The sequence below is a fragment of the Xenopus laevis genome, chromosome 6L (assembly GCF_017654675.1).
Source record: "Xenopus laevis strain J_2021 chromosome 6L, Xenopus_laevis_v10.1, whole genome shotgun sequence".
NCBI classification, from domain to species: Eukaryota; Metazoa; Chordata; class Amphibia; order Anura; family Pipidae; genus Xenopus; species Xenopus laevis.
In genome coordinates this window covers 31,839,473-31,866,490 of record NC_054381.1, presented here as the reverse complement: position 1 = coordinate 31,866,490, position 27,018 = coordinate 31,839,473, and the positions used below count along the sequence as shown (strand labels likewise).

At 38.2% G+C, this 27,018-nt stretch overlaps 1 protein-coding gene across 1 annotated transcript in view; it reads left to right on the top strand.

The window, feature by feature from the left end:
• Positions 1-699: 699 nt before the first annotated feature.
• Positions 700-27,018, top strand: part of LOC108718479 (cyclin-dependent kinase 6-like) — a 114,159-nt gene continuing 87,840 nt past the window's right edge. Inside the window, exons 1-2 of the mRNA XM_041565893.1 lie at positions 700-1,444; positions 3,634-4,095. Coding sequence (XP_041421827.1) covers positions 3,866-4,095 — 230 coding nt within the window. The 5' untranslated portion in view covers positions 700-1,444; positions 3,634-3,865. The remainder of the gene's footprint in view (positions 1,445-3,633; positions 4,096-27,018) is intronic.

Sequence of the window (27,018 nt, the reverse complement as noted above, 5' to 3'; positions counted from 1 at the left end):
TTTGGACATGTTATATATATATAACTTTCCAATGAGTATCCGCACTCCAAGGCTGATTTAGATAGAAGGAGGGGTACACGGTAATCTTGTATACACCAATAGTTTCCAGACCAGCACTCCCTTTAGTAAAAAGTAAGCAAAAAATAAAAATTATTTTTTTACTAAAGGGAGTGCTGGTCTGGAAACTATTGGTATATATATATATATATATATATATATATATATATATATATATATATATATATATATATATATATATATATATATATATATATTACGTCCAATATACCAGCACTCAATGCACAATCATTTCTGCTAAGTGGAGAATCGAAAAATGGTTTTATATATATATATATATATATATATATATATATATATATATATATATATATATATTTAATTGATTTAAGGATATATATATATATATCCTTAAATCAATTAAATAAATTCTGGACTTTTTTCACCAATAGAGAGTGCTGATCCATTTGTGTGAGTGGAATTCTAATAAATATATATATATTACAGTCTCAGCTATGCACATTTCACAGCTTCAAAAACACAGCAGCCATGACAGAAAACAAGAACTTTTCCTGGTTTTGGCAGCCCAAGGGTTAACGCGGAGGAATTTGTAGCAGCTCTGCCATAAAACACTTTACAAGTTTAATGGAAAAGCCTAGAAAGAAGGTGTAGGAGAACGTATGTGAAACATGTTAAATGTGTAAGTGCACCGTGTGTGAGTGTGTGTGTGTGTTTGTGCTGCTGCCTTGGCTTGTGGCAGTCTAATATGAAGGATTTCATTGAGTGCTAAGACACAGAGCAGAGACAGAAAGCAGAAGGAGGCGGCAGCGCGCTTTGTAGTCAGTGAAGAATGCGGAAATGTTCTCGCACTATGTCAAACTTTTTTGAAGCGGGGTCAAGTCACATTCAGCCAGCGTGGGAAAGCAAAAACAAAAAAAAAAGTAGGAAAAGAAAGCGCTGCTGCTGCTTAGACACGCAGTGAGGAAGGAAAGGGAAAAAAAAAACTAGAGAGAAGGGAGAGAGAGGCTGGGAATAGGAGGAGGAAAGCCATAGGAGAGCAGCACTACCTCACAGCTTATGGCTTTGCAATGGGGACTGGGAGCTCTGCACAATAAACTGTAAGGCTTGTGAAGAAGAAGAAAAAAAAAAGAATTATTGCTATCTATTCCTCTCAGCCCTGTGTTGTGCGGCGAGACTGCCTCTTTTGCACGAGTTTGCTCGGCTGAGGATGGCTGGGCAGAAGAAGAGCCCAGAGCTACCTGTGTGGCCCAAAGAGGGGAGAAGTGGGACCATGTGAGACAGCAGCTGCCTCCTCTGAGCTCAGTCATAAGGGGGAGTCAGAGCTGATCTCATCCCCCACTGCTGCAGCCCATCATCATCCTCCTCCTCCAGGGCACCCCAACTGCAAGTTCAAGCACCAGTCCAGGTAAGTGCATTTATTTGAGCATGTGCTACAACAAAGGCAGCACCGTGAGACATCTCGTTGCCTTCTCAATGGCTGCTTGGTGAACTACATCTCCCAGCATTCCCTGAGAGGGTGACGGGGAGTTGTCGTTGCTCACCAACAGCTGGGGTGTCGTCCTTGCAGGGATGTCCCCTCATTGCTGTTTAAAGCAACAAGCCCCATTGCATTGTGCAGAACAGCTGCCATGTGCTCTTTATCTCCCACTCAGACTAAAGGAACCATCATGAACTCTTTATTCGTATATAATGCTACTGTTTCCTAGCCAGCCCCTACTTTATAATTCCCTGATCTGTAAATGTCACTTTTTAACCCTTTTTTCCCCCCTGTTGCCTTTATGTTTTACCATAAAAAAAATCAGCAGGAGCAAAACCCATAAAATAGAATATTAAACAAAAAAATATATATATCCCGTAAGCGTAACCTTACACTTTACAGAGCCGTTAAATTACTTCAGACCCCTCCACAAAGCACTTCTGTTTCTGCTGTCAGCTCAATTGTGCAGGGAATGATTTTCTAAGTAAATGAAAAAGTCCGGGGACGTCTAAGAGATTTAGCAGGATTTAGGAAAACCCGTTAAATTCAATTTACCCTGAAAAAACGACAAATTTGGACAATATGAGATAAATGTGAGTCGTGATTGCTGCTCTGTTTGATCTAAAAGGGGTTTGATTTATTATATTTGCTAGAAGGATATGGGGGGTTATTATTTTAATAAAAAATAATCCCGTGTTATGTTTTCTGTTCATCTTCATTTATTTATAAAGCACCAAGAATTTCTCATAGTGCAGCTCTTTGTGTTTGGGATCTTATATGGCACAATGGTACCAGTTTGCAGTTTATAAGGCAGATAAATGTAATACTGTATGTTGCCAATGCTGCAGCTTTATGAGGTTTCCTAATACCTAGACACCCCCAGAAATGTGTTAAGTTGTTCAGTCACCCCCAGTAATGGGTAGGTTCAACATATAGCAAAATAAGGCATCCTTAGCTTGCAATGAGCTCTGCTATAGACAGAGAAGCACTGGGTACGGGCTCCTGCAGCGGCCACATGCATCTTTATATTATTACTGGCTTCCCAGCTGCTGAGCTGCTATAGGACTGAGTAATTTTAATTAAGCACGCAGTGCAAACGAGTCCTTAATGAAATGAGTAAAAAGAATGGTTGATAAACATTAATTAGTAAAAAGAAATAGCACAGGATTTTGGCACACGAACAAAAATTTTATTTTATGTGAAAATGCATTTTCATATGAAAACATAAACAATGCATGCATTTGCAGAATGGCCATTTATTTGGTAAAGACAACTGCCACAATTGTTCTTTTTTTTGAGCAGGAAGGTATTTTTTTTCTGTGGTTTAATTAGTTTGGAAGATATTTTATGCTGCCCATATACAGGTATGGGATCTTTTATCCGGAAACCCATTTTCCAGAAAGCTCTGAATTATGGATATGCCATCATTGCCTGTAAACTCCATTTTATCCAAAAAAATCCACTTTATTAAAAATTTTCTTTTTCTCTGTAATAATAAAACAGTACATTGTACTTGAGTCAAGATTTAGTTAATCTTTATTGAAAGAAAAACCATCCTATCAGTTTATTTACTGTTTACATGATTTTCTAGTAGGCTTAAAGTATGAAAATCCAAATTACAGAAAGATCCTTTATCTGGAAAACCCCAGGTCCTGAGCATTCTGGATAACAGGTCACATACCTGTATTATTAATACATTTAGCCAGCAATGATCACAGCAGAGGAGGCTTAGAATCATTGAGCCATATACTGCAAGCTGTAAAATTGGCCAGTTTAGGTAATCAGAGCAAGAACTTCTGTATGGCAACTCAACAATATACAAGGCTATTCTGATATATATATATATATATATATATATATATATATATATATAATATATATATATATATATATATATATATAGAGTCAGGGTTAACTTTTCATATTTAAAATTCAAGATTTTGTGCCTGGGAAGTTCTATTTTCTGTAGCTGTGCAGCTTTTGCCTTATTACACACCACACAGTAGTGGGAGGGCAGCTGACAGTTGCAGTTGCCTGGCAGATGGTGGGCCCCACATTGGGGATGACATGATGATCAAGCTTAGATCCCACTACATTGTGGATATTTGTCTCCGCAGATGATGTGACCAACCCCACCCCCTGTGCTGGCCAGGGCTTTCTGCTCCCCGCTGCTAGCTCTTCAAGTCTGACTGAGCAGCCGGCTCCTTGTCTACCGCAATACCTTGGGTTCTGAACCGCTGAATCGCCGCTCCGCAGGCCATCCTCACTGTTCCGCGCAGGCTCTTTACGCTCCAAACCCTCCAGCAGCCTGGAATAAACACGCCACCTAGTGGTCGGATTCTCATTGTGATGATGGAGAAGGACAGTCTGGCCGATCAGCAGTATGAGTGCGTGGCTGAGATCGGGGAAGGGGCGTATGGCAAGGTGTTTAAGGCCCGTGACTTGAAGAATGGTGGTCGCTTCGTGGCATTGAAACGAGTGCGGGTGCAGACCGGGGAGGAGGGCATGCCGCTCTCTACCATCAGGGAAGTGGCAGTGCTTCGTCACCTGGAGACCTTCGAGCATCCCAATGTGGTCAGGTGAGAATGGGCTGGGGGCGGGAAATGCTGGTACGTGGTCACAAGTAGCTGGAATGGTCCAGAGAATAAGAGAATAGCACAACACCATGTATGTTGCAGGTGGGGAGCTTACCCCTTTTTATTTAAAGTGACCACCTGTGCATCAACGTTTCGGGGGGGGGTTGGATTAACCCTCCTTTCGTCAGGAGGATAATACATGGAGGGTGTGCTGGTAGCATCATTGCAGGGGCATTTATACATGTGGAGTAGAAGAGCAAATGGTACAGTCCTGCAAATCATGGCTCACTGGGGCAGCTGATCATATAGCATTGAAAGCTTTGTGGCCCTTAAAGGAATTGTTCAGTATAAAAATAAAAACTGGGTAAATAGATAGGCTGTGCAAAATAAAAAATGTTTCTAATATAATCAGTTAGCCAAAAATCTAATGTATAAAGGCTGGATGTCTAACATAACGGAAAAGAACACTACTTCCTGCTTTGCAGATCTCTTGGTTTCCATTGATTGGTTACCAGGCAGTAACCAATCAGTGACTTGAGGGGGGCACATGGGTCATAACTGCTTTTGAATTAGACCTGCAGGCTCAGGATCAATTGCAAACTCAATGAACAGTTATGTCCCATGTGGCCCCCCATCATGTAACTGACTAACTCAGAGTTAGAGAGCTGAAAAGAAGGAAGTTGGGTATTTACCCAGTTTTTATTTTTTTACTGAACTGTTCGTTTAAAAATGAATGTATGTGTAGCCAGGCTGCACTAGTGAATTTTCATGCTCAGTCTATCATGTTTATTCAGCCTTCCACATGTAAAGGCAGGAGTTAGTGTGCAGGGAATTGTAGTTTAACAACTTGCATAGGGTCTTTGGTGCCTCTTTGCCAACTAGTGAGTAAAATCCACAGATAGAAACTCTGGAGAGCAGAAGTGGCATCAGATGATGGCATAACTGGGTTGTATGCTATTTGTTTGTGTACATTTTCTCTGTAGAGACGCACAGTACCTGTAGACAGTAGCAGTATTATCCTCTGTATTAAAGGTATATTTTACTTTCCCTGAACAGTAACATCTAAAAATGAAATTGTTTCAAAGTAATGAAAATATAATGTACTGTTGCTCAGCACTGGTACAACGGGTGTGTTTGCTTCAGAAACACTACTATAGTTTATATAAACAAGCTGCTCTTTAGTCATGGGGGCAGCCATTCAAGCACAGGACACAAAGTACAGGTATATAGGATCCCTTATTTGGAAACCCAATATCCAGAACCCAGAAAGCTCAGAATTACGTAATGGCTGTCTCCCATAGACTCCATTTTATCCAAATAATCCAAATTTTTGAAAATGATTTCCTTTTTCTCTGTAATAATAAAACAGTAGCTTGTACTTGATCCCAACGAAGATATAATTAATCCTTATTGGAAGCAAAACCAGCCTACTGGTTTTATTTAATGTTTACATGAATTTCTTGTAGACTTAAGGCATGAAGACCCAAAATACAGGAAGATCATCCGGAAAACCCCAGGTCCCGAGCATTCTGGATAACAGGTCCCATACCTGTACTATGTAGTATCCCATTGTATACTACAGTGATTATCTGTTAGCTGCTGTGTAACATGTGCTTTTTCTCCTTTTTCAGCTTTGAATGGCAATACAGGCATGGAACCTATTATCCAGAATGCTTGGGACCTGAAATCTTTCAGTAATTTGGGTCTCCGTATCTTAATTCTACTTACCGTATATACTCGCGTATAAGCCGAGTTTTTCAGCACCCAAAACAAGCTGAAAAACGCTGCCTCGGCTTATACGCGGGTCAGTTAAAAAAACGCGATTCTGACACGTTCCTATAAAAATCATAGGAACGTGTCAGTATGAAGAAAATGCTGCACATAAAATATTTCCTGCAAAGGCCCCCCCCCCCGCAAATCCGCCCCCAGCCCTGCGCACCTTTCTCAGCCGAATCGGAAGCAGCAGCTGGCGGCAGGTATTGTTGCCAACCACCAACATGTATCTTTTCTCATTTAGTTACACAATCTGCTCGTCGCTCCCACAATGCGTACGCGTACGTGAAGTTGTGACGCCAGTCTTGCGTGATGACATTTGCGCGATTTTTAATAGACGGAAAAGGTTTGGAGTTTACAGCCTTGGAGAAGGTGTACCGTAAGTAGCGATTTGGGACTACGGGCAGTGTAAGGGAAAGCGGAGCTGTGCATTTATGTCACGTGGATTACAGGGTGAAGTTTAGCCCCAGGCTATCCAGTCGCCTCTATTGGGACGAAAACTGCTCTATATGTACACAAAGTGGCTTAGGGTAGAAAGATGCTGGCACCATAGCAATGGCCCTGTGCTCACACATCTGTAATTCAATGACAGCAGGGGGCAGGTAACCCGCTTTAACACCCCAAATTTTGCTGATCTGGCTGTAAATTCAGTCAATGTTCGTGCGTTTCTTAAATTATATTGGAAATACTCTATTGAAAGTGTCACATATCTGGCGTAGAGAATAGTTTTCCAGCATTCGTTGATGTCTCTTCCTATGGCAAAGCCTTGCTGGGAGTTGTAGTTCAAGTTCAGCTGGAGAAATTGCTGGTTAGACAGTGCTGCGTTGCATGCTTATCTTTCCCTCTGGCCCAAAATGCAGTCAAGTTGTACTTGCTAATGGCTTCTGATTAGTGATGGGCAAATCTGACCCGTTTCTCTTCACCAAAAAAAAAAAAATATATATAGACACAGAGAGTCTTTAGCTTTATTTCTCACCCTAGGCTTATACGCGAGTCAATAAGTTTTCCCAGTTTTTGTAGGTAAAATTGGGTACCTCGGCTTATACACGGGTCGGCTTATACACGAGTATATACGGTAATAATTTAAACATTAAAGAAACCCAAAGGGCTGGTTTTGCCTCCAATAAGGATTAATTATATTTTAGTTTGGATCAAGTACAAGGTACTGTTTTATTACAGAGAAAAATAAATCATTTTTTAAAATTGGGATTATTTGGATAAAATGGACTATGGGAGATGGCCTTTCTGTAATTCTGAGCTTTCTGGATAATAGTTTTCTAGATAACAGATCTCATACCTGTATAAAGCCAATCGGCTGGTTTTGCCTCAATAAGGATTAAATACAGTTTATATTTGTTTGGCTCAATTACAGTGTACTGTTTTATTATTACAGAGAAAAGGGAAATAATGTTTTTAAAATTTGAATTATTTTATTAAAATTAAGTCTATTGGAGACAAATTGGGTTGCCACCTGTTCGGTTTTGACCCGATTGGTTTTTGTAATGCCTGTTCGGGTCTGAACTTTCTGTTCGGTTTTCAGCCTTATGAAACCCGAACAATAATCTGGCCAATACATGAAAAACATTTAAATACTAAAATACTCACCTCAACATGGCTTAGTTACTTTCAAGTGCAGTTAATGTCTTAATTTTACCGAAAAAGAAAATCAATCAAAAATAAGAATGTTTTTTTCTAAATTAGCATTGCTGTATTTCAGAGCTTTCTGGATAATTGATTTCTGTATAATAGATCTCATACCTGTAATTAAAGGATTGGGTTTAATCATTAAGCAGAATATAGTTAGACATAGGGTTGCCACCTGTGTGGTTTTGAACTGGGCATGAACACTTTAAAACATTGAGAATACTGGATAGATATCCAGCCAGTTGCATCTAAGTGATGCAATAATCTTGCCCTGATGTCATAACTCCACGACATCATTGTGCCCACCTCTGATGTCATCATGCCTGTTCCTACATCACTGCACCACCCCCAATGTTATCTGCCCCGCCCCCGTGTTCGTGTTTAGCCATCAGCAAAGGTGGCAACCCTAGAGACAACCATCCCATAATTTGAAGCTTTTTGAATAACAGGTTTCTGGATAACAAATCCTATACCTGTTATATAATGCAATAGAATACTGTACAACTTTAAAGAAACTTTAAATTGAAAGTGTGACAAATTGGCAAGCATTGCAATGTCCATAGGCACCCTCGTGTTATGTCCATACAGGAATCCCAAATTATACATAAATATTTGCACTTTGCACATTTCATCATACAGTGGGACTGTTATCAGCAGGGTCTAGGAATCTTGTTTAAAAAGAATAAAAAATGCATGGCATAACATTCTAGAAAAGCTTAAAAAAACAGAATCTTGTCACCAGGACAGGTATACCAAACACTAGGACTAATTACTATTGGGGTAGCGCAAGAACAAATTGAGTTCCATAAGATTCATTGTTAGGGCATACAACAACCCATACTAGAAAACATCATTCTGATTACATGGTATACTGAGATGTAGGTTCTCTTTAACCGTTACTGGATTTTTAAAATATTTCAGTTAAAAGGGAACTCCACACAAACATAACTTTTTAGAAAGTAAACATAATTTCAAGCAACTTTGCAATATACATCAATTACAAAATGTATTGATTCTTAATGGTTTGGAACAGTTCCCTAAACCTAGCCCCCTGCTCTCCTGCTGATCGGTCTGACTACTTTGCTGAGCTGCCTGACTACTGTTACTTTGTATCAAGAGCCAGCTGTCCTTAGCCTGCATCCTCTAAACCCCACAATTCCCTGCACACATGATTTCAATAAGGAACAGAACATCACAGTGCAATGCATTGTGGGTTATGTAGTTCCTGCATGCTGTGGAGAAGTTGTTACAATTTGTAACATCGGTGTTTAGTCCCTCCTTCCCTGCCAGGATTTTAAATGATGCAGAAATAGAAGAACAACTGTATTTCAGCATAGAAAATGGCATTTATTCATGCTTTATGAAGAAACAGGTAACTGTCATAGGTATATTACGGGTTTCTGTGTTATGTGGGTTAAATTTTGGTTTGGAAGCCAGAGTTCCCCTTTAAAGGGATACTATCATGGAAAAACTTGTTTTTTTCAAAACTCATCAGTTTATAGTGCTGCCCCTGCAGAATTCTGAACTGAATCCATTTTTCAAAAGAGCAAACAGATTTTTTTATAATTCATTTTGAAATCTGAGATGGGGCTAGATATATTGTCAGTTTCCCAGCTGCCTCCAGTCATGTGACTTGTGCTCTATAAACTTCAGTCATTCTTTACTGCTGTACTGCAAGTTGGAGTGATATCACCCTCCTCCCTTTCCCCCAAGCAGCCTAACAAAAGAACAGTTGGAAGGTAACCAGCAGCTCCCTAACACAAGATAACAGCTGCCTGGTAGATCTAGGAACAACATTCAATAGTAAAAGCCAAGTCCTACTGAGACTGATTCAGTTACATTGAGTAGGAGAAACAACAGCCTGCCAGAAAGTAGTTCCATCCTTAAGTGCAGGCACAAGTCACATGACTGGGGGCAGCTGGGAAACTCACAATATGGCTAGCCCTATGTCAGATTTCATTATTGAATATAAAAAATTCTGTTTGTTCTTTTGAGAACTGGATTTCAGTGCAGAAGTCTGCTGGAGTAGCACTATTAACTGATGCATTTTGAAAAAAACATGTTTTTCCATGACAGTATCCCTTTAATTATATTCTAATATCCTTGTAGTTTACAGTAGGGGGTCAATTATGTCTTATAATACATCAGGTTCTCTGTTGGTAAGTGGGGATGGTTCTTTGTTGGTGGTTTGGGGTATGGATGACAAGACATGGGGGACCAATGCCAAATAGTGGCGTCTTAGTCAGTGGAATGCATAACATTAATATTTAATCTCACACGGTGGTCATTGGGTTTATTGTAAATGGTGGACACTGTCCTTCAATGATGAGTAGAGGGATTGCCCAAATAAACAGACTTTTTACCTATACAAAGAAGACAGAATATTTAAAAGCAGCCTAAATGTGGGTGTCAGCTGGGTACTGTACGTGCAACAGGACTTTACATCTGGAGGCCATATTATCAGTAAAATATATCTTAGAAACAAATATAATGAAATATTTCACTTTGTATTCAAAGCTTTTATGTATGATGTATAGGTGCAAGTCATAAAATAAATAAAATTGAAATTCTTGCATACTTCCCTTAATCATTTTTTCTGAGCTGTTGGGTTAGTGGACATGTTGCTGGGTTTTACAGCTATTTATAATAATAAATAATAAATGCTTGCAACTTTAGTAAATGCAAAAAAATATTACTAGCAGACTTCATATTCCAAATTTTATCTATGAATTTTCATTGTAACTATTAACTTTCTGGGTTTGTTATACTGTATGAACATTCAATCAATGGGTGGAGCTAAAACCAAGTTAGAAAATGTGAGTTGTTTGGCTTACTTGTATTTTTCTACAATTAGTTCTTTTTTTTTTAAAAAAAGTTGATTTTTTTCTTAAAAAACCTGAGGGACAAAACCTTGTAGACAAAAAAAAGCAATTGAGAAAATGTGAGTTAAAAAAACCCACTTGCATTTTTCTGACCAAACTGCAGTCACAGGATTTGTGCAAAACAAAAAATTTAATTATTCAACATTTCGGCTCCTCAACCTGAGGACGGCTCAAGTTGAGGAGCCGAAACGTTGTATTGGGGGTTGTGCCTTAAGGGGCAGGGCTATGATGTTGCAATCGGCGACTGGCTGGTTGCCATGTCAGTCATAGGGAATCCTGCTTGGTTTTCCTAATTTGGAAAACTGGCAGGCAGTTTTAGCCCGGACAAAAAAACTGGGCTATCTAGATCAAAACCGGACAGGTGGCAACCCTAGTCAGCACATGCCTGTCTCTTTTTGGATATTTCTGTCTTGAGATAAATTATATATATATATATAGAATTGTCTGTGGTGTCCGCACTCCTTAGCTTGTGAACTCGAGGTGCACGGTCAATAAATCATACATAGAGGTTGGAAGGATCAGCACACTCCATTTTGCGATGAAAAAAAGTGTTTTTTTATTAAACACACATAACTCCTTATGTGTTATGTGTGTTTAATAAAAAAACACTTTTTTTCATCGCAAATGGAGTGTGCTGATCCTTCCAACCTCTATATATATATATATATATATATATATATATATATATAAGTGTCATTATTTTCAGGTTCCCGTATCCAAAAGTGTTTGTAGAATAATATTTCTAAGAGATATTTAATTTGGAAAATAATATAAAGTATAGGTATGGGACCTGTTAGCCAAAATGCTCAGGACCTAGGATTTTCCATATAAGGAATCTTACTGTAATTTGAGTGTCCATTCCTTAAGTCTGTTTAAAAAAATCAATTAAACAACCATTTTGGGCTGCAGTGTTTGCTCTGGTTAAGAGTAGATTGCACTGTGACCTGCCCCTCCAGCCCCAAATAGGACTATTGCAGATTTACCCTGATAACTGTTCTTATGATAACCCGAAATTACTATTTCACGTGTTTAATACTGCGGTCACGCTAATTGCGCAGACATGGAAGCTGAATGTGACCCCTACCATATCTTGTTTACTGCAACATCTGGACTCAAGGGAACTTATGGAACGCATGGCAGCAGATTCTGTGGATGCTAAGCTTAAATGTGCTCAAATCTGGGACCCGTGGCACCCCATTACAGTTGATTGATTCATTGTCTTTGAATGACCCTGCTTCTGAGATTTCCCACAGCCTACTGAATGCCCTGTTCTATTGTGATTTTCTACTTGCCTGAGTGTTTGCCATGTACTGCCGTGTATTATTTTATTTAATTTTCTTTCTCTCTTTTGTTTGTATTCTTTTTATACTTTGGTTTTGCTATTCTTATCTTTTATTTTCATTGTGTTACCTCAATTTGTATAGCATGCGATGTTGATATGTAGGCTTTTTTTGTGAGTTTCTTCAATGCAACGTATCACTGTTATGTATGCCTTTATTACACAATAAACCTGCAAATTGAAAAAAAAAAAAAAAAAATCAATTAAACATTAATTAACCAAATAGGATTGTTTTGCCTCCAATAAGGATTCATTATATCTTAGTTGGGATAAAGTACAGGGCACTGTTGTATTGTTACAGAGAAAAGGGGAATCATTTTGAAATGATTAAAAATTATTTGATTGAAATGGAATCTATGGGAGATGGCTGTCCCATAATTTGGATAATGGGTTTGCAGATAACGAATCCCATACTTGTATAAAAATAATAAGCATTGACAGTGTGGCTGCCCTGTGAAACTTTTAAGTGTCCAATTATTCTTATTCAATTGCAAGGCAAGTGACACTTTAAACACTGTGGCACTCCCATTAAAATTAAAAAAATACTTGCAGTTAATTATAGAAGCAGAAGATAACTTGCTAATTGTATTCATGTAATGACATTTATTGTGCAAAATGTGTGGTTCTGATACTCCTTATTGGTTAGAGACTGTTTTAACAGCAATAGCAAAATGTAAGAAATGTTGTCATGTATTTTTATAGTGCATTATTTATTGAATAAAGGACCCCCTATTTTAAAAACATAAGTAATATATACTAAGGAGTAAGGATGCACAGAATCCACTATTTTGGATTCGGCCGAACCCCCGAATCCTTTGCGAAAGATTCGGCCGGATACCGAACCTAATCAGATCCGGTGGGAAGGGGAAAGCATTTTTACTTCCTTGTTTTGTGTCAAAAGGATTCATATTCGGTTCGGCCGGGCAGAAGGATTCGGACGAATCTGAATCCTGCTAAAAAAGGCAGAATCCCGAACCGAATCCTGGATTCAGTGCATCCCTACTAAGGAGTTCCATGACCATATAAAGGTATGGGGCCAAAGGCTGATTGCTTTTATACAGGTCATGGATCTCCAAGGTGACTTCTAATGTCCTCATATTTAACAACAAGGGGTACTTTATTATAATATACAAGTTTCAGTTACTCGTGTGACTGAAAATTACATCACTAACCACCATTTATAACTGATAACATAAGCATAAGGATATCATTTACAGGATATTCATGGCTCTTGTGTATTATAATAATATAGCATAGAGGAAGATTACAGGGCCCGGGTCAGAGGGGCTTTCGGCCTAAAGTCAGGAATGGGATATGGTTATGAAATGGGAACACACAAAATGTGGGCAAAAGCCCTAATGCATTCATTACAAAAAGGTATTTAAGATATGTTGTGAGTAACGGGGAAAGTACTGGATCAAGCCTTTATGTAGTGTTCTGGAGACCCCTACCATTTTGTATGTTGGAGTAGGTAGAGGGAGAACATAGGGAGCATAAAAACTGTATTTTGACATGACTAAAATACAGTTAAGTGGACCTGTCACCCAGACACAAAAATCTGTATAATAAAAGTCCTTTTCAAATTAAATATCAAATCCTATTTCTATTTTTTATTAAAGCATTCATAGCCGTTGTAAACTCAGTTAAAAAGCTCAGCTGTCAATCCAATATTGTCTGCTCCTCCTCTGTGCCCTGAGCATAGAGGCGGGGCAGACAATTACTTTCACTTTCCATTCAGCACTTCCTAGATGTCACTGCTCTCCACATATTCCCCCGTTCTCTTTACCATTTAATTGTGTAGTCAGGGCATAGGAATGGACATCAGATCCCCCGTTCTGGTGCATAAACAAGATTCTGAGATGATGCAAGGCTTGCCTTAATAACAGTGTCCACAAAATGGCTCCTGCATGCTTGCTATCATTTTGAATTCCCAGACTGAAGGAAACAAGATTCAAATAATTTATAAAGTGTAGTTAAAGTTCATTTTGCTTCACTAATGTGATAAAATAGGATTTCAAATAATTTTTTTGGGTGACATGGCTAAGTGTTAACTAGACAAGAGGAAGTGGATGGGCAACATAGAGACACCAATAGGAGTAATTTAACCAAACAGCCATAACTACCAACACTGTTAATGGAATTATTAATCCATTGGCACCCCCTCCAGGACAGAGTAAACTTCACTATGGATGACAATGGGTTAATTAATAATTCAGTTGATAATGCAGTTAGTTATGGAAAGAAATTATAGCCTGGGGTAGTGTTGGTTGTTGGGTCCCAGGTGGCCAGTGGCAGTAAAAAGTGCAGCGAATCAAGTACCATTAGCTAAATAACAACAGTCTCTCTTCAGTGTTATTAAAGGAACAGTAACATGAAATTTTTTTATAAAATATTTGTTTATAAAATATTGTTTTAAAAAACAGCACACATTTAACTTTACATTCGCAAAGACTTTATTAAGAAATATCTTACCAATACTCAGCTTGCGCTTCTCTTCTGAAAAGGCGGCGATCCATCTGGTGGCACTCGATTTCTCTTCCCTGCCTTCTATAGAAGATACCGTATCAATAGAGCTTCCTGTTCCACCAGCCTCTCCAATTCAGTCTCGCCTTGTATTTGGTTGGAGGGGTCGGCACCTCTCCCAATTAGTACAATAAGGTTTAGCCAAACACTTAGGCAGGTGTAGCGGGGAAATCCCTTGCAATTTTAATAGTCAAGTGATGTTACTTGACATCACTTGACTAATAAAATTGCAGGGGATTGCCCCGCTACACCTGCCTAAGTGTTTGGCTAAACCTTATTGTTCTATAGAAGATAGCCAGGGAGGAGAAATCGAGTGCCGCCAGATGTTTCGTCGCCATGTTGCCTTTTCAGAAAAGGAGCGCAAGCGGAGTATCGGTAAAATATTTCTTAATAAAGCCTTTGCGAATGTAAAGTTAAATGTGTGCTGGTGTTTTTTTTTTCCGTTAAGGGCAAACAAATTTTTTATATAAAAAAAAAAATCATGTTACTGTTCCTTTAACCCTATAGTATTAATGCCATGATTATTGTTACCTCCTTACTGATAAGTCCATAACCCCTAGTGTGAAGAAAATTGTTTGTAAAAAGTCTTGTGTGTCTGTGTTTCTAAGTAACAAATGTTTCTTTGAAAATGAAATTAAGATAAAATGTAATTTATCTATGGTGCCAGTTGGTTTAAAAAGTTTGGATTCTAGAAATTGTTCCTAAATAAGAGGGTTTCTTTGTTCTTTGTGTATACTGTAATTATGTTCTCTGGACCACCTATTATTCATATTGTTTTTACATAACCATTCAAATTGGTGTGCAGTCAGCACTTTTGAGAGCACAGATGCCCAGTTGCATTTGTTAGAAGAGAAATATTGCTAAATAGCTGTGAGGGCTCTCTTCTTATTCTTCAACCCCTAAACCTTGGTTAATTTTGAGTGCCAATAAGGGTATTCTGCTGTCATTTTTGGTATTGGTGAACATTCCAAAGACTCTGTAGCATGACACCATCTCTAGGAGTTAATGATGAGCAGTTTAAAGGAATATTTCAATGTAAAAATAAAAACTGAATAAATAGATAGGCTGTGCAAAATAAAAAAATGTTCTAATATAGTTTGTGAGCCAAAAATTGAATCTGTAGAGGCTGGAGTGACTGGATGTCTAAAATAATAGCCAGAACACTACTTCCTGCTTTGCAGCTCTCTAATGCTTAGTTAGAGACATTAAAGGGGGCCACATAGGACATAACTGTTCAGTTAGTTTGCTTTTTTTCCTTAGCACTCAGGTCAGATGCAAAAGCAACAGTTATGCCCCATATGACTCCCCCTCAATCTGCTGATTGGTTACTGCCTGGTAACCAATAAGAGAGCTGCAAAGCAGGAAGTAGTGTTCTGGCTATTATGTTAGACATCTAGGCACACCAGCCTTTATACATTATAGTTATGGCTAACAAACTATATTGAAAACGTTTTTAATTTTGCACAGCCTATCTATTAACTCAATTTTTATTTTTACACTGAACATTTCCTTTGAAAAAGTCTGACTCTAGCCCACCTACATCCCACAGACAGAAGCTCAGGTGAAATTAAGATAGATAGACATTAAAAAATGGCAGATGAAAGCTGTGGTACAAGTGCTGATTTAAAAACTTAATAAACCTGTGACATTATAGTGCTTACAGGAAAAGATTAACTTGCTATTGAGAGGAAGACATGAATTATATTGAAATCATTGATAGCAGAGTCATTCTAAAGGATATTATTCTTTCAGTTTCTCCCCTACGTTTGCATAATATTCATAATTGAGAGGTTGTATGATTCACTCCTAAAAAAAAGCCCAAAACCTTAATTTAGCGTGAGAAAAATAAAATAAAAAAATGAACGTCTAGTTTCATAATGCATGTGAAAAGTGGACATTCTCTAACAAAAGTGTGGCCGATTTAAAAAACAGTGTACCTTTACATGCTCATATTTGTTGGAGCTGTTCTCTTTGAGGTTGGGCTATTAACCCTGAGTTTTGTGGTAGAAATCTGTGCATATTCGAAAGCTCCGAATTAAGGATAGGTAGTTTCCCATAGAGTCCTTTTATCCAAATATTTAACATTTTAAAAAATGATTTCCCTTTTCTCAGTAATAATAAAACAATAATTGTACTTGATCCAAACTCAGATATAATATATAATATAATCTATATATTATATAATATATTATATAATATATAATCCTTATTGGAAGCAAAACCAGCCTTTTGGGCTTATTTATTGTATACATGATGTTCTAGTAGACTTAGGGGCACATTTACTAAGCTTGAGTGAAGGATTCGAAGTAAAAAAACTTCGAATTTCTTCTAAGTTTTTTTTTGGGCACTTCGACCATCAAATAGGCTACTTCGACCTTCGACTTTGATTCGTAGTCTTTTACACTGTGATTTGTAAATACTATATGCTGGACGTTGTGACACTTTCATTTTCGTAGGTCATATCCTTTATGTGATCCTTGTGGATCACTCTCAGGGCATTCACTTGTTTGCCTTTTGAGAAAGACCCAACCTTTTGCTTAAATGTAGAACATAGCAATGTAGTTTAGTTAGCTGATAAAGAAAGTAACATGATGAATAGGGGCTTTCCATAGGAGACTGAAGCCTGGGAGTGTATATGAACAACCAGAAAAATTAGACTCACATGACTAGACCACAGGAAGCCCAGCATCCTCATATGCTCTGTAATGATATCCAGCTAAACTAGGCACTGGATCAGAGCCAAATGACTCCAAAAAGATATATAAAATTCCTGATGATTCAGAACTCGCAGCAGAAATATTTATAGGATGACTAATTGTAATGCTTCATTCTTGTGTGGAGCTGCTGTGTTATACACTGTATCAGGAGCAGAGGGTTCTCAAGCTATAATATCCTGCAATCTTTTCTAGTGTATGAAGCACATGGCAATTGAATAGGGGCACATTTACCATTGGTGAAATATCGAGGGTCAATTAACCCTCGATATTCGACCAACGAAGATAAAATCCTTCAACTTCGAATATGGAAGTCGAAGGATTTAGCGCAATTCATTTGTTCGAACGATCTTAGGAAAAATCGATTAAATACTTCGAATCGAGCGTTTCGAAGGATTTTAATTCATCGATCGATCGATAAAAAAATACTTAGAAATCCTATGGGGACCTTCCCCATAGGCTAACATTGTACCTCGGTAGGTTTTAGGTGGCGAAGTAGGTGTTAGAAGTTTTTTAAAGAGACAGTACTTCGACTATCGAATGGTCGAACGATTTTTAGTTTGAATCGTTCGTTTCGAAGTCGTAGTCGCAAGGTCGAAGTAGCCAAAAAAATACTTCAAATTCGAAGTATTTTTTATTCTATTCCTTCACTCGAGCTAAGTAAATGTGCCCCTAAGTCTATTAGAAAATCAATTACACTTTAAATAAACCCAATAGGCGGGTTTTGTTTCCAATAAGGATTAATTATATCTTAGTTTAGATCAAGTACAAGGTACTGTTTCATTATTACACAGAGAAATAAAATGTTTTTTTAAAAATTTGGATAATTTGGACAAAATGGAGTCTATGGGAGATGGGATAATATGGAGCTTTCTGGACAACGGATCCTATGCCTGTACTTTCAGTTTCTCCCCTATGCAGCTAGTCTTGGCCATTTCTTACTTAAAGTAATATGTCCTTAACAAGGAGTAAATAAGGCTAACAATAAAAATAAGCAGTGTTCTTGAAATGAAATGACATTTGAATAGCTTGATCTGCATTTTGTGTGGATTGATGCAAATGTTATTTGCTTGTAAGGAATTCAGTTTTGAAGGTGCTCCAGTGTACATGGTACTGCCCTAAATATGTGTATGTGGACATGCGTAAAAAAATATATTTTAGAGGTAAGGAACATTGAAATCCCAAATAAACTCAAGTAGAATGCTGTTAATAATAGTATTAGCTACAGGTGCAGGTTGCAGCCAGGTCTTGGCTAAATTCTTGACTCAGATTCTGTCTTACAGCATTTTTCTTAGGTGGATCTTTGGATGAGAAGTTGATGAACAACAGGGTAGTCAGATATGTGGTCAGCAAGCAGGCCTGAGTCATTTCTGGAAATCCAGGTCACTATGATACTGTTCCAAATATCTCACCACATATTTGAAGTTTGCATATAAAGTATTTTTAGGGACATTCAAAGTAACAAAAAAAATCATAAATCTATATGTGCCCAGATAAAAAAACTAAGAAAAAGTTGAGTGGAGTTGCAGACTAATGTAGTCCAAGATGTCTGCTGTATCCATAGTTAGACAACCAGGAGATTATATATGGGAAATGTTGTTCAAATAACTTTTTTGACTTACCCAGAGATGTACTGTAGCATAGTGTTTCTTTATCCCCATAAGGATGTTCCACTTCCTTGTATGTTTACTCTGAAGCATTGTTTAATAAATAGCTGAAATGCAAACAAAGAAAGTTTATACAAAAATAGACATTTAATGAGTTGGCCCCTTCTTGTTTGTAGTTTGTATGTATATATCTTTAATATTGTGTGGTGTACAGGCTACACATACAGTCGTTTGCAGTACAGTATGTTATTGAAATACCAAACAAAAGAAACAGCATGTCAATGGCGAAAATCTGGATTTCTGCTAACTGGAGCCTCTCCTTTATTTTCCACTGTACTGAAATGTTGCTATGCAATGCATACAAATACTCATGACAATTCAGCTCTTGACATGTATAGACAAGTAAAAGAACTCTGTATGGTGGCCAACACAGGAACACAGAGCTTTGGAGAAAGGAAAATAAAAGCATTTGAATCTAGCTTTTGAGTTTTTGCTATCCCGGAGCTCAGCGTAGCATTAGTGAGATCATTAATGACATTTCCAAACCAGCATTGGCTTCATACAAAATTTCATTGCTCCTACACAGTTCCTGATCATTGTTCTTCACATCAGTCTGCAAGGGTAATTTAGAGAGTTTTATTTTTTACAATAGTTCTCATACCTTACCATGATTGAGTGAGAAATACAGCTGTATTCATAGATGTAATCTGCTAAAGTCATATATACTGTTCTACCTATAGAGTTGTATGGCTCAATACCTTTTCATAGGCAAAAACCTATGAAGCCAGAGATCATTCTTTGATATCTTAGTTGTTTATTTGAGAAAAGATGGTCACTCCTTTGAGAAGGGTTGCCACAATTCTGGCTTCACCTCTAAAACAAATTTACAGTACAGAGATTTTTAAAAATATGTACGTTTCTTTGAAAGACATTAGGTGTTACGTTGGCCCACATTTGTTGTAAATATTTTACAAGTTATAATTAAAATTAGCCCTTAAAGGAAACACAAATCATAGACTGACATAATTAGACACAAGTTCAAATTGAAGGTTTCATTTCTGAGCGTATAATCAGCATGCAAATGACAATTACTTTAATTGCCCAGGAGATCAGCTAATGGCCTCACTCAACTGTTGCATCTAAGAAGTGGTCAAAACTTGTGCTATTTAAAAGGCAACATGTGGTTTAAGTCAGAAACAGATGTGCTTTTATTCGCTCGGCCTAGTGGGGATAGAGGTGTAATTGCCTAATGTCTCAAAGATTTGATTTAACTGTCAACATTGTATATTAGAATTTAAATATAAATGGAATTCTTTGAGATGTTTACTTTGCTGTTATAATCATATTTATTGAGTATTGGTTTTGTAAATATTTTTAATTACAAATAAATGTTATTGCATCCCAGATATTTTAAAAAAACAAGGATAGATAAAAAATAAAGTACCCAGAATGCAAAGCACCATGGAACAACTATGTACATGTACAGATTGTATATAGATGCAACAAAACTTGGTATGGAATTTTACCAAAATCTGTACAAATTCTAGGGGAGATATCTACTATATGTCGATCTTTGGGCTATATTTTTTTATTTATGTATATACAAATCCTCAACTTATTCTGCAACACTACTTCTAAAAAATAAAAAGCTTGGCGGATTTTAGGTTGCAAGCTTATTTTTTGAAAATGCACAATCAATTTTTAACTCTTGCTTTTTTTGTTAGATTTTTTTTTGTGAGCCTACTGCTCATGCTTAAATCGAAACCTCCTGTGAAGTAAATGTAAGATGGCAGCAAGGTGCTCCACTAGAAATACACAGACCATTTCCCATCATTCTGTTGTTTTCTGAGACACATTTTTGTTGTTTCATTTCATGAGTGAAAATAAACCTCTCCCCGCATCTTATTCTAAATATATGGCTTGTGTTCTCATTTTGGTTTGTTAAATTTCATTATTATTACCATGAGTCATTGTTGCTGTTCCTTTTTTAATAGTTTTTCATGAAAAAAAGTTATGTACTGAATGGGAAGTAAATGAAGTGGGCACTGTTTGCACACACAATACCAGTTAATAGCTCACTAACCAAGCTGCTCATATTATGTGTGATGGTAGTTTGTGTTAGTGGGCCATACATACTAAATAAATCAGGCAGCAGACCAAGGGGCCCCATGACTGTGTGTTCAGCCAGAGACCACATACACATGATAATAGTCATTGGACAATCAGGCATTCTACTCTGGCTGAATAAAAGTCTCATCATTCCCTGACATATTTTATTGGGATAAAGTGATCATTCAGAACTCACACAAGGCCAGTTTTAGGAGCATATTTGCTGACCAAATCAACCGGTTTGTGGGTAGCCTAACTATGCTTTCAGTAAATGTGCTCTCATAATGCTTTTGTCATTCACTTACTTTTCCTCAAAAAAGAAAATATTCAAGAAATGTAAAATTGTGTAGACCGTTTCAGTGACCTGCACCCAGCCCCTCAAGAACATAAATTCACCCGGGGCCAAATGCTTAGGTTCTTCCTATGACGCAAACCCACCTGTGATATCACAGAGGGGGCACTGGATGAATGGTCAGGGAAAGGCATTGGGCACTGTATGGTAACTGTTAACTGGTTGCTATGGATTACTAGAACTAGAGCAAATTTCATCTTGGAAGACTTTGCTATACAGGCAATGATCAAACAGACATTGGCTGTTTAAGTATTCTGAATTGAAACTTTAGCAGTAGCATGGGTGGAGTTCACTGCCTGTTCACTGAATGTATGATATTATCTCTGAGCCATTATATAAGTGGTTCCCAAACTTTGGGACTGGTCCCCTATTATGGTTTGGGCAGTGGAAGGGTAGGGGCTAAGCCTTAGGACCAGCAAAGGTGGCCGATTAAAGCAGCAGACAGACAAAGTCTGCAGCTTATTGGCCATTGACTTACTGACGGGCTTCCTAGATCAATATCTGGCAGAAAATATGTCCATATGGCTTAAAATTCCTGTAGGATGGAGGAACGCATCAATTTAGTCCTAGATCATACACCTGCATTTCTGGCCTTGTGATCTAATTGCTGGGCCCTAGGGTCTCCTTTTAGGGTGAGGACTGGGAAGAATGCCCATTTGCTTTTCTAGATACACCTACAGCTTCAAGGTCAGTAGGGGTGAATATGTTTTTACTGTCCTAGATATTCTTGAAACTATGACTAATAAGCCAATATTTAACTATATTGCTACTCATTACATATGGGTGGGGGCCTGAACAAAGGTTGCACTTTCAAAGGGGGCCTGGGCTAATGGTTAGACCTTCAAGTTGGGCTTAAACTAAAATATGTTGACAACCACTGCATTATATTGTCTGTTGATATTTTTAGCATATTTATTTTTGAGATTAGAGGTGTTTGGGCTGGCCCAGGGTCTTTATATTTACCCGCATGTTTAGATTGATGATTTATTTCTGTGGTGGACCAAAGTGTGCCTAGGGCCCTCCCCACAAGTGTGGTCAACTCAATTTGGCACTTTTATTTGTAGATTCGTCTGTGATATCTGAGATGGGTGGGTCAGGGATGGGTTTATGATACACATGTAGTACTGGAACATGGTAGAGCAAACGCACACCCACAGCAACCCCTGGAGATGACAGCCTGGTGCTCTGTAGTAGTGTATACGGCAATCTCCAAATTGAGCCACAGAACAAAGATACCGGCACACAAGGCTTATTTGCAGGGAAAGCTTGCTTTAATTCAAAGTGCGGAAGTGCAACGATTTGGGGCCACACCCCCTTCTCAAGCATGATGCTTGAGAAAGGGGCGTGGCCACGTAAAACTTTGCACTCCCGCACTTTGAATTAAAGCAAGGGTTTCCCTGCAAATAAGCCTTGTGTGCCGGTATCTTTGTTCTTTTTATGATGCACATAACAGGGAAGGTCAAGATTTGGAGTAAAGAAGCAGCATGTATAACATTCAATAACACATGCCTTCCAACCAGTTCTAATAACCTGCAAGCAATGGTTTGAGCCTAATGGAAAGCAGCTTGGCTGGGTATTGAGATGTGGCTTGTGAGACTGAGGTTTTGGCTATAAGTGGCCTCATTTTCAGGTTTAAAATATAGAAGTGTGTGTGTGTGTGAACTGGCCTATTAAGGGGTGGAATTGCTTGGAAATTGGCCCATTTCAGTCTTTTAATACTGTATTTCTTTTATTGAACATTTCTCAAATACATTAGATCTTTGTATTTATCTTGGTACATTTTGTGGATTATCTTTTAGTTGATATAAATAATAATAAAGTAAACAATGAGTACAATTATTGTGTCATTTCTTACTTAGGGTTGCATTGTTAGAAACACTGGGGGTCGTGTCTGAGTTTGAAATCTTGTGCCTAATGAGGGATGGGAGGTGCATTGGGTTGGGGTGTTTGGGGGGAAAGTCATCAGCTCTCTTCCTGTAGGCCCAACCATGATTCGTATATTATCGTTAGTTTGTATAGCTGTATCGCTTTATGTATGAGGTCTTCCCACAGTGTCATACCTTCAATCAAGATCCCTGATATGTTTGTTAAGGGCTTGCTGAGTTGCTTGTGGAAATAAAGCCTTCCCAATTATCTGGCAAATGTGTATCAAGTCAGTGTTACATTTTAATGCTATACATAACTTGTATACACTTGCATACTGGAAGGAACATCCAGGATACAGTAGAGAGCCAGTAAGCTGTCCTCAAAAAACCCAGGAAATGTCTGGAGGTGTTACCCCTCCAAAGTTGGTTGATGAGGTGAGTAGAACCATCATTCGACTGTTTCGAGGAAAACTAGAATTCAACCAACTTCCTTTGTTGTGTTTCAGTTCATTGTATGCCCAGTGATCATCCAATATCTGTTGATTTATGAGGATAACAAGCACTTAGGTGATTCCTTGGCCACTCAAACACTTAGGAGTTTCCTGCCCACTTATGTAGCTGGTCCAACTTGGGGGATCCTTCATCCTTCCTAGTATCAGTAATATGATTGCTTTATATTTTCTCTTATACAGAAGTTGCATCAAAAAATAATGGAACACTGATGTTAGCTTTAAAACAGCAGAGTATAGCTGGCCTTACACAAAAAGATTTTAGCTGCTGATGTTGGGGCCCTCCCTGATGGCCTCCCCAATAGGGCCATACGATTGCATCATAATGATATTGCCCATCACAAGGTAGCCTTATTGGATCATGAAGTTTATAGCCACCTTAAGTGCTTCATGCTGATTGGTTGCTGCTGGTTTGTAGAACTGCAGGAGACTTCATAATCGCTATTATGCATATATAGGAGATATGTCATTGACAGGCAACCACCTGCAGAACAAGGTATTGTTGGTTCTATAAAATCTTCTGAATGTGAAGTGGCATGGGTAAAGGAGTTGTTCATCTTTAAGTATGATGTTGTAGAGAGTGATATTCCGAGACAGGTTTTCATTTTTTATTGATTGTAGGGATGCACCGAATCCAGGATTCGGCCTTTTTCAGCAGGATTAGTTTTCGGCCGAATCCTTCTGCCCGGCCGAACCAAATCCTAATTTGCATGTGCAAATTAGGGGTGGGGAGGGAAATTGCGTGACTTTTCCCTCCCCAAATTAGGGTTCGGATTCGGTTCGGTATTCGGCCGAATCTTTCACGAAGGATTCAGGGGTTTGGCCTAATCCAAAAAAGTGGATTCGGTGCATCCTTAATTGATTGTGGTTTTTGGTTATTTAGCTTTTTATTCAGCAGCTCTTCAGTTTGCAATTTCAGCAATGTGGTTGCTGGGGGTCCAAATTACCCTAGCAACCATGCATTGATTTGATTAAGAGACTGGGATATGAATAGGAGAGGCCTGAATAGAAAGATAAGTTATAAAAAGCAATAACGATAAAAGTTTAGCCTTACAGAACACTTGTTCTTTAGAAGGGGTAAGTGACCTTCATTTGAAAGCTGGTCAGAACTAGAATAAAAATAATTTAAAATCTATATAGAAGAAAAAATTAAGGCTAAATGCAAAGTTGCTTAGAATTATCCATGCTATAACATGCTGAAAGTTAACTTAAAGGCGAACAACCCCTTTAATGAGAGAGGGTACATAGGGACAATAGAACGGAACAAGCATAACCTTGCCCAAGCAGGCCTTTTATGGTGGGCATGGAGCACAGGATTAGAGCAAGCCATATGGCACACCAGCTCAAGCGGCAAACTAATGAATAATAGTTAACAAAAAACCCTAATCAGCAATTAAAAGGGAACAGAAATCTGTTGAAGTAGAAATAATATAGAGAAACCCAGCTGAGGATGCCAAGTATATTTAAGAAGTGTAACAAAAGAAACAATGGCAAGCAGTTAGCAAAGTATTGACTGGTATTGATTGATACTTTTTAGGTAAAAGGCTTATGGTAGGAAGTATGGTAATGGAAACATCACAAGTTATGATTGTTGTTGTTGTTGTAGTAGTAAAATGTTGTTCTAGTGTCTCATGAAAGACTCATTTGTTTACAGTTAAACCAATATAAACTGTGGGAAGCTGGGGTGGATTATCCTGTTCCAAAAGCAGCAGGTTAACAAATGCAATTCGACATTGAAAGTTTAGGTTTTTATGGAGAGGAATGCCATGTTTAATATTGGTGTAACTGCTTTGCAAACAGGAATTCCCCTTTACTGAAATGACTCAGAGTCTTGTGAATGATTCAGAGCTGATTTTCTATTTCATTTAGAGATACAGAAGATTACACAGAGTTGGAAACATGCAGTGTTTTTCTATAAAGCAAAAAATTAAAGTAGTAACAATTGAAAAATGTATATACAGTACTGTGTAAGTGTGTGTGCTGGAATCTTTTACTCTGCCAAATACTCAGTTTATTAACAGGCAAATACTGGATCTTGAATATCCCAGTGAGTTCTCTGTGTGTAGCTATGCTGTTTGCTTTCTGTATGCAGAAACAACTGTATACAACGCTATGATAGTTCTTATAGTGGCTACCAAAGCTGGATGTGCTGTTTTTGCTCTTTTACACTAAACCTCAATCAGCACCACTGAACTGCAGGGGTTGGCATGAAAGTTACAGCATAGAGCTCCAAGCATGGGAAGCATTCAGAATGCTATGCTATACCAGAAGTATATTATGACATTTCATTATAGCACTATAGCTTTCTGGAATATTTTAAGGTGATGCGATGGGAATTATTTGAGAAAAATACTCCACAAGACATGAAATGAGTTGTCAACAGCAGTAGATTTTAGGGTCTCCTGTGTTGAAGTTGTGTGGGTAAGTGTTTGTGAGCACTGTTTTCAATACTGGATAGATTGCCCACATTTAAACACTATTCACACAGATACTTGTGCATATACAGGTGCCATCTTTGTTTTTAATTTTGCATTTTAACTTTTACAAACAGTAGGGGAGAGAGGTAATAACTGGATTACTATATACTTGGATCTACAGGTTCTTCATGGAAAGCAAGCCAAGAGCCCTACACTGCCTCAAACTCTTTAGGGCAGACTTTTGCTTGACAAATTTTTGGTATATAAGTGTAATGTTGACCAAAGTTGCTCCAGAAGGTAAGGAGGTGGCATAGAATTCCAATGAAGTATATTAAGGTGGCCATAGACGTAACAATTATGATCCTTCCTGGAAAAGAATGTGCTTTTCACGTGTAGAGCTGAATCATCAGATATACAGGTAGAAGCAGAAGAATTCTTCCTGTATCTGAGGATTCAGCACTAACAATGGCCGATGTTCGGGTGCTTTTAAAGGCGCCCGACCAAAACTTTCCGGCCAGCCCGATTGACGAGCCGACTGATATACAAGTCTTCTGCCGATATCGGTCGCTTGTCTTCCACCATACACGCACCAAATATTGTGCGAAAAAAAATTTGTACAATATTATCTGTGCCTCAATAGCCACCTTGAGCCTGTTTGGTATAGTAGAGAAGTTGGAGAAAGCAGAGTTGGGTGTACTGTCACAGTCCATGTTCCTCTACAACCCCCATCAGGAAGACCAGTGGGGATATGATGGGAAGTTAAAAGCATCCAAAAGATATTGCACAAAGTCTCCCCAAAAGCATTGGGTAGGTGGACAGTTCCAGAACTCATGAATGCAGGAGCTCACCACTTGCTCACATTTAAGGCAGATATCAGAAGTTTGTGCTGAATGTAAACAGATGCGTAGTACAGGGCTCATGAATGTGAGTATTTTGCATGTGTTTTGGTAAATGAGCCCCAAAATGTACATTCATTTCTTTATCAGAAACAGAGAAACAAGACACAGGGCAGCTTTTTTTTTTATAAAACTAAGACCTGCCATTGCCACCTATGTGACTATTTTTTATTAAAGTCATTTGTTCCACTTAAATTAATAAATTATAAGTACCAGGTTTCTTTTAGGTATCACATCTGCGATGTGTCTAGTCTCTGTAGTGGCCACAATTTTGGGTGGACGCTCTACTCTTACAA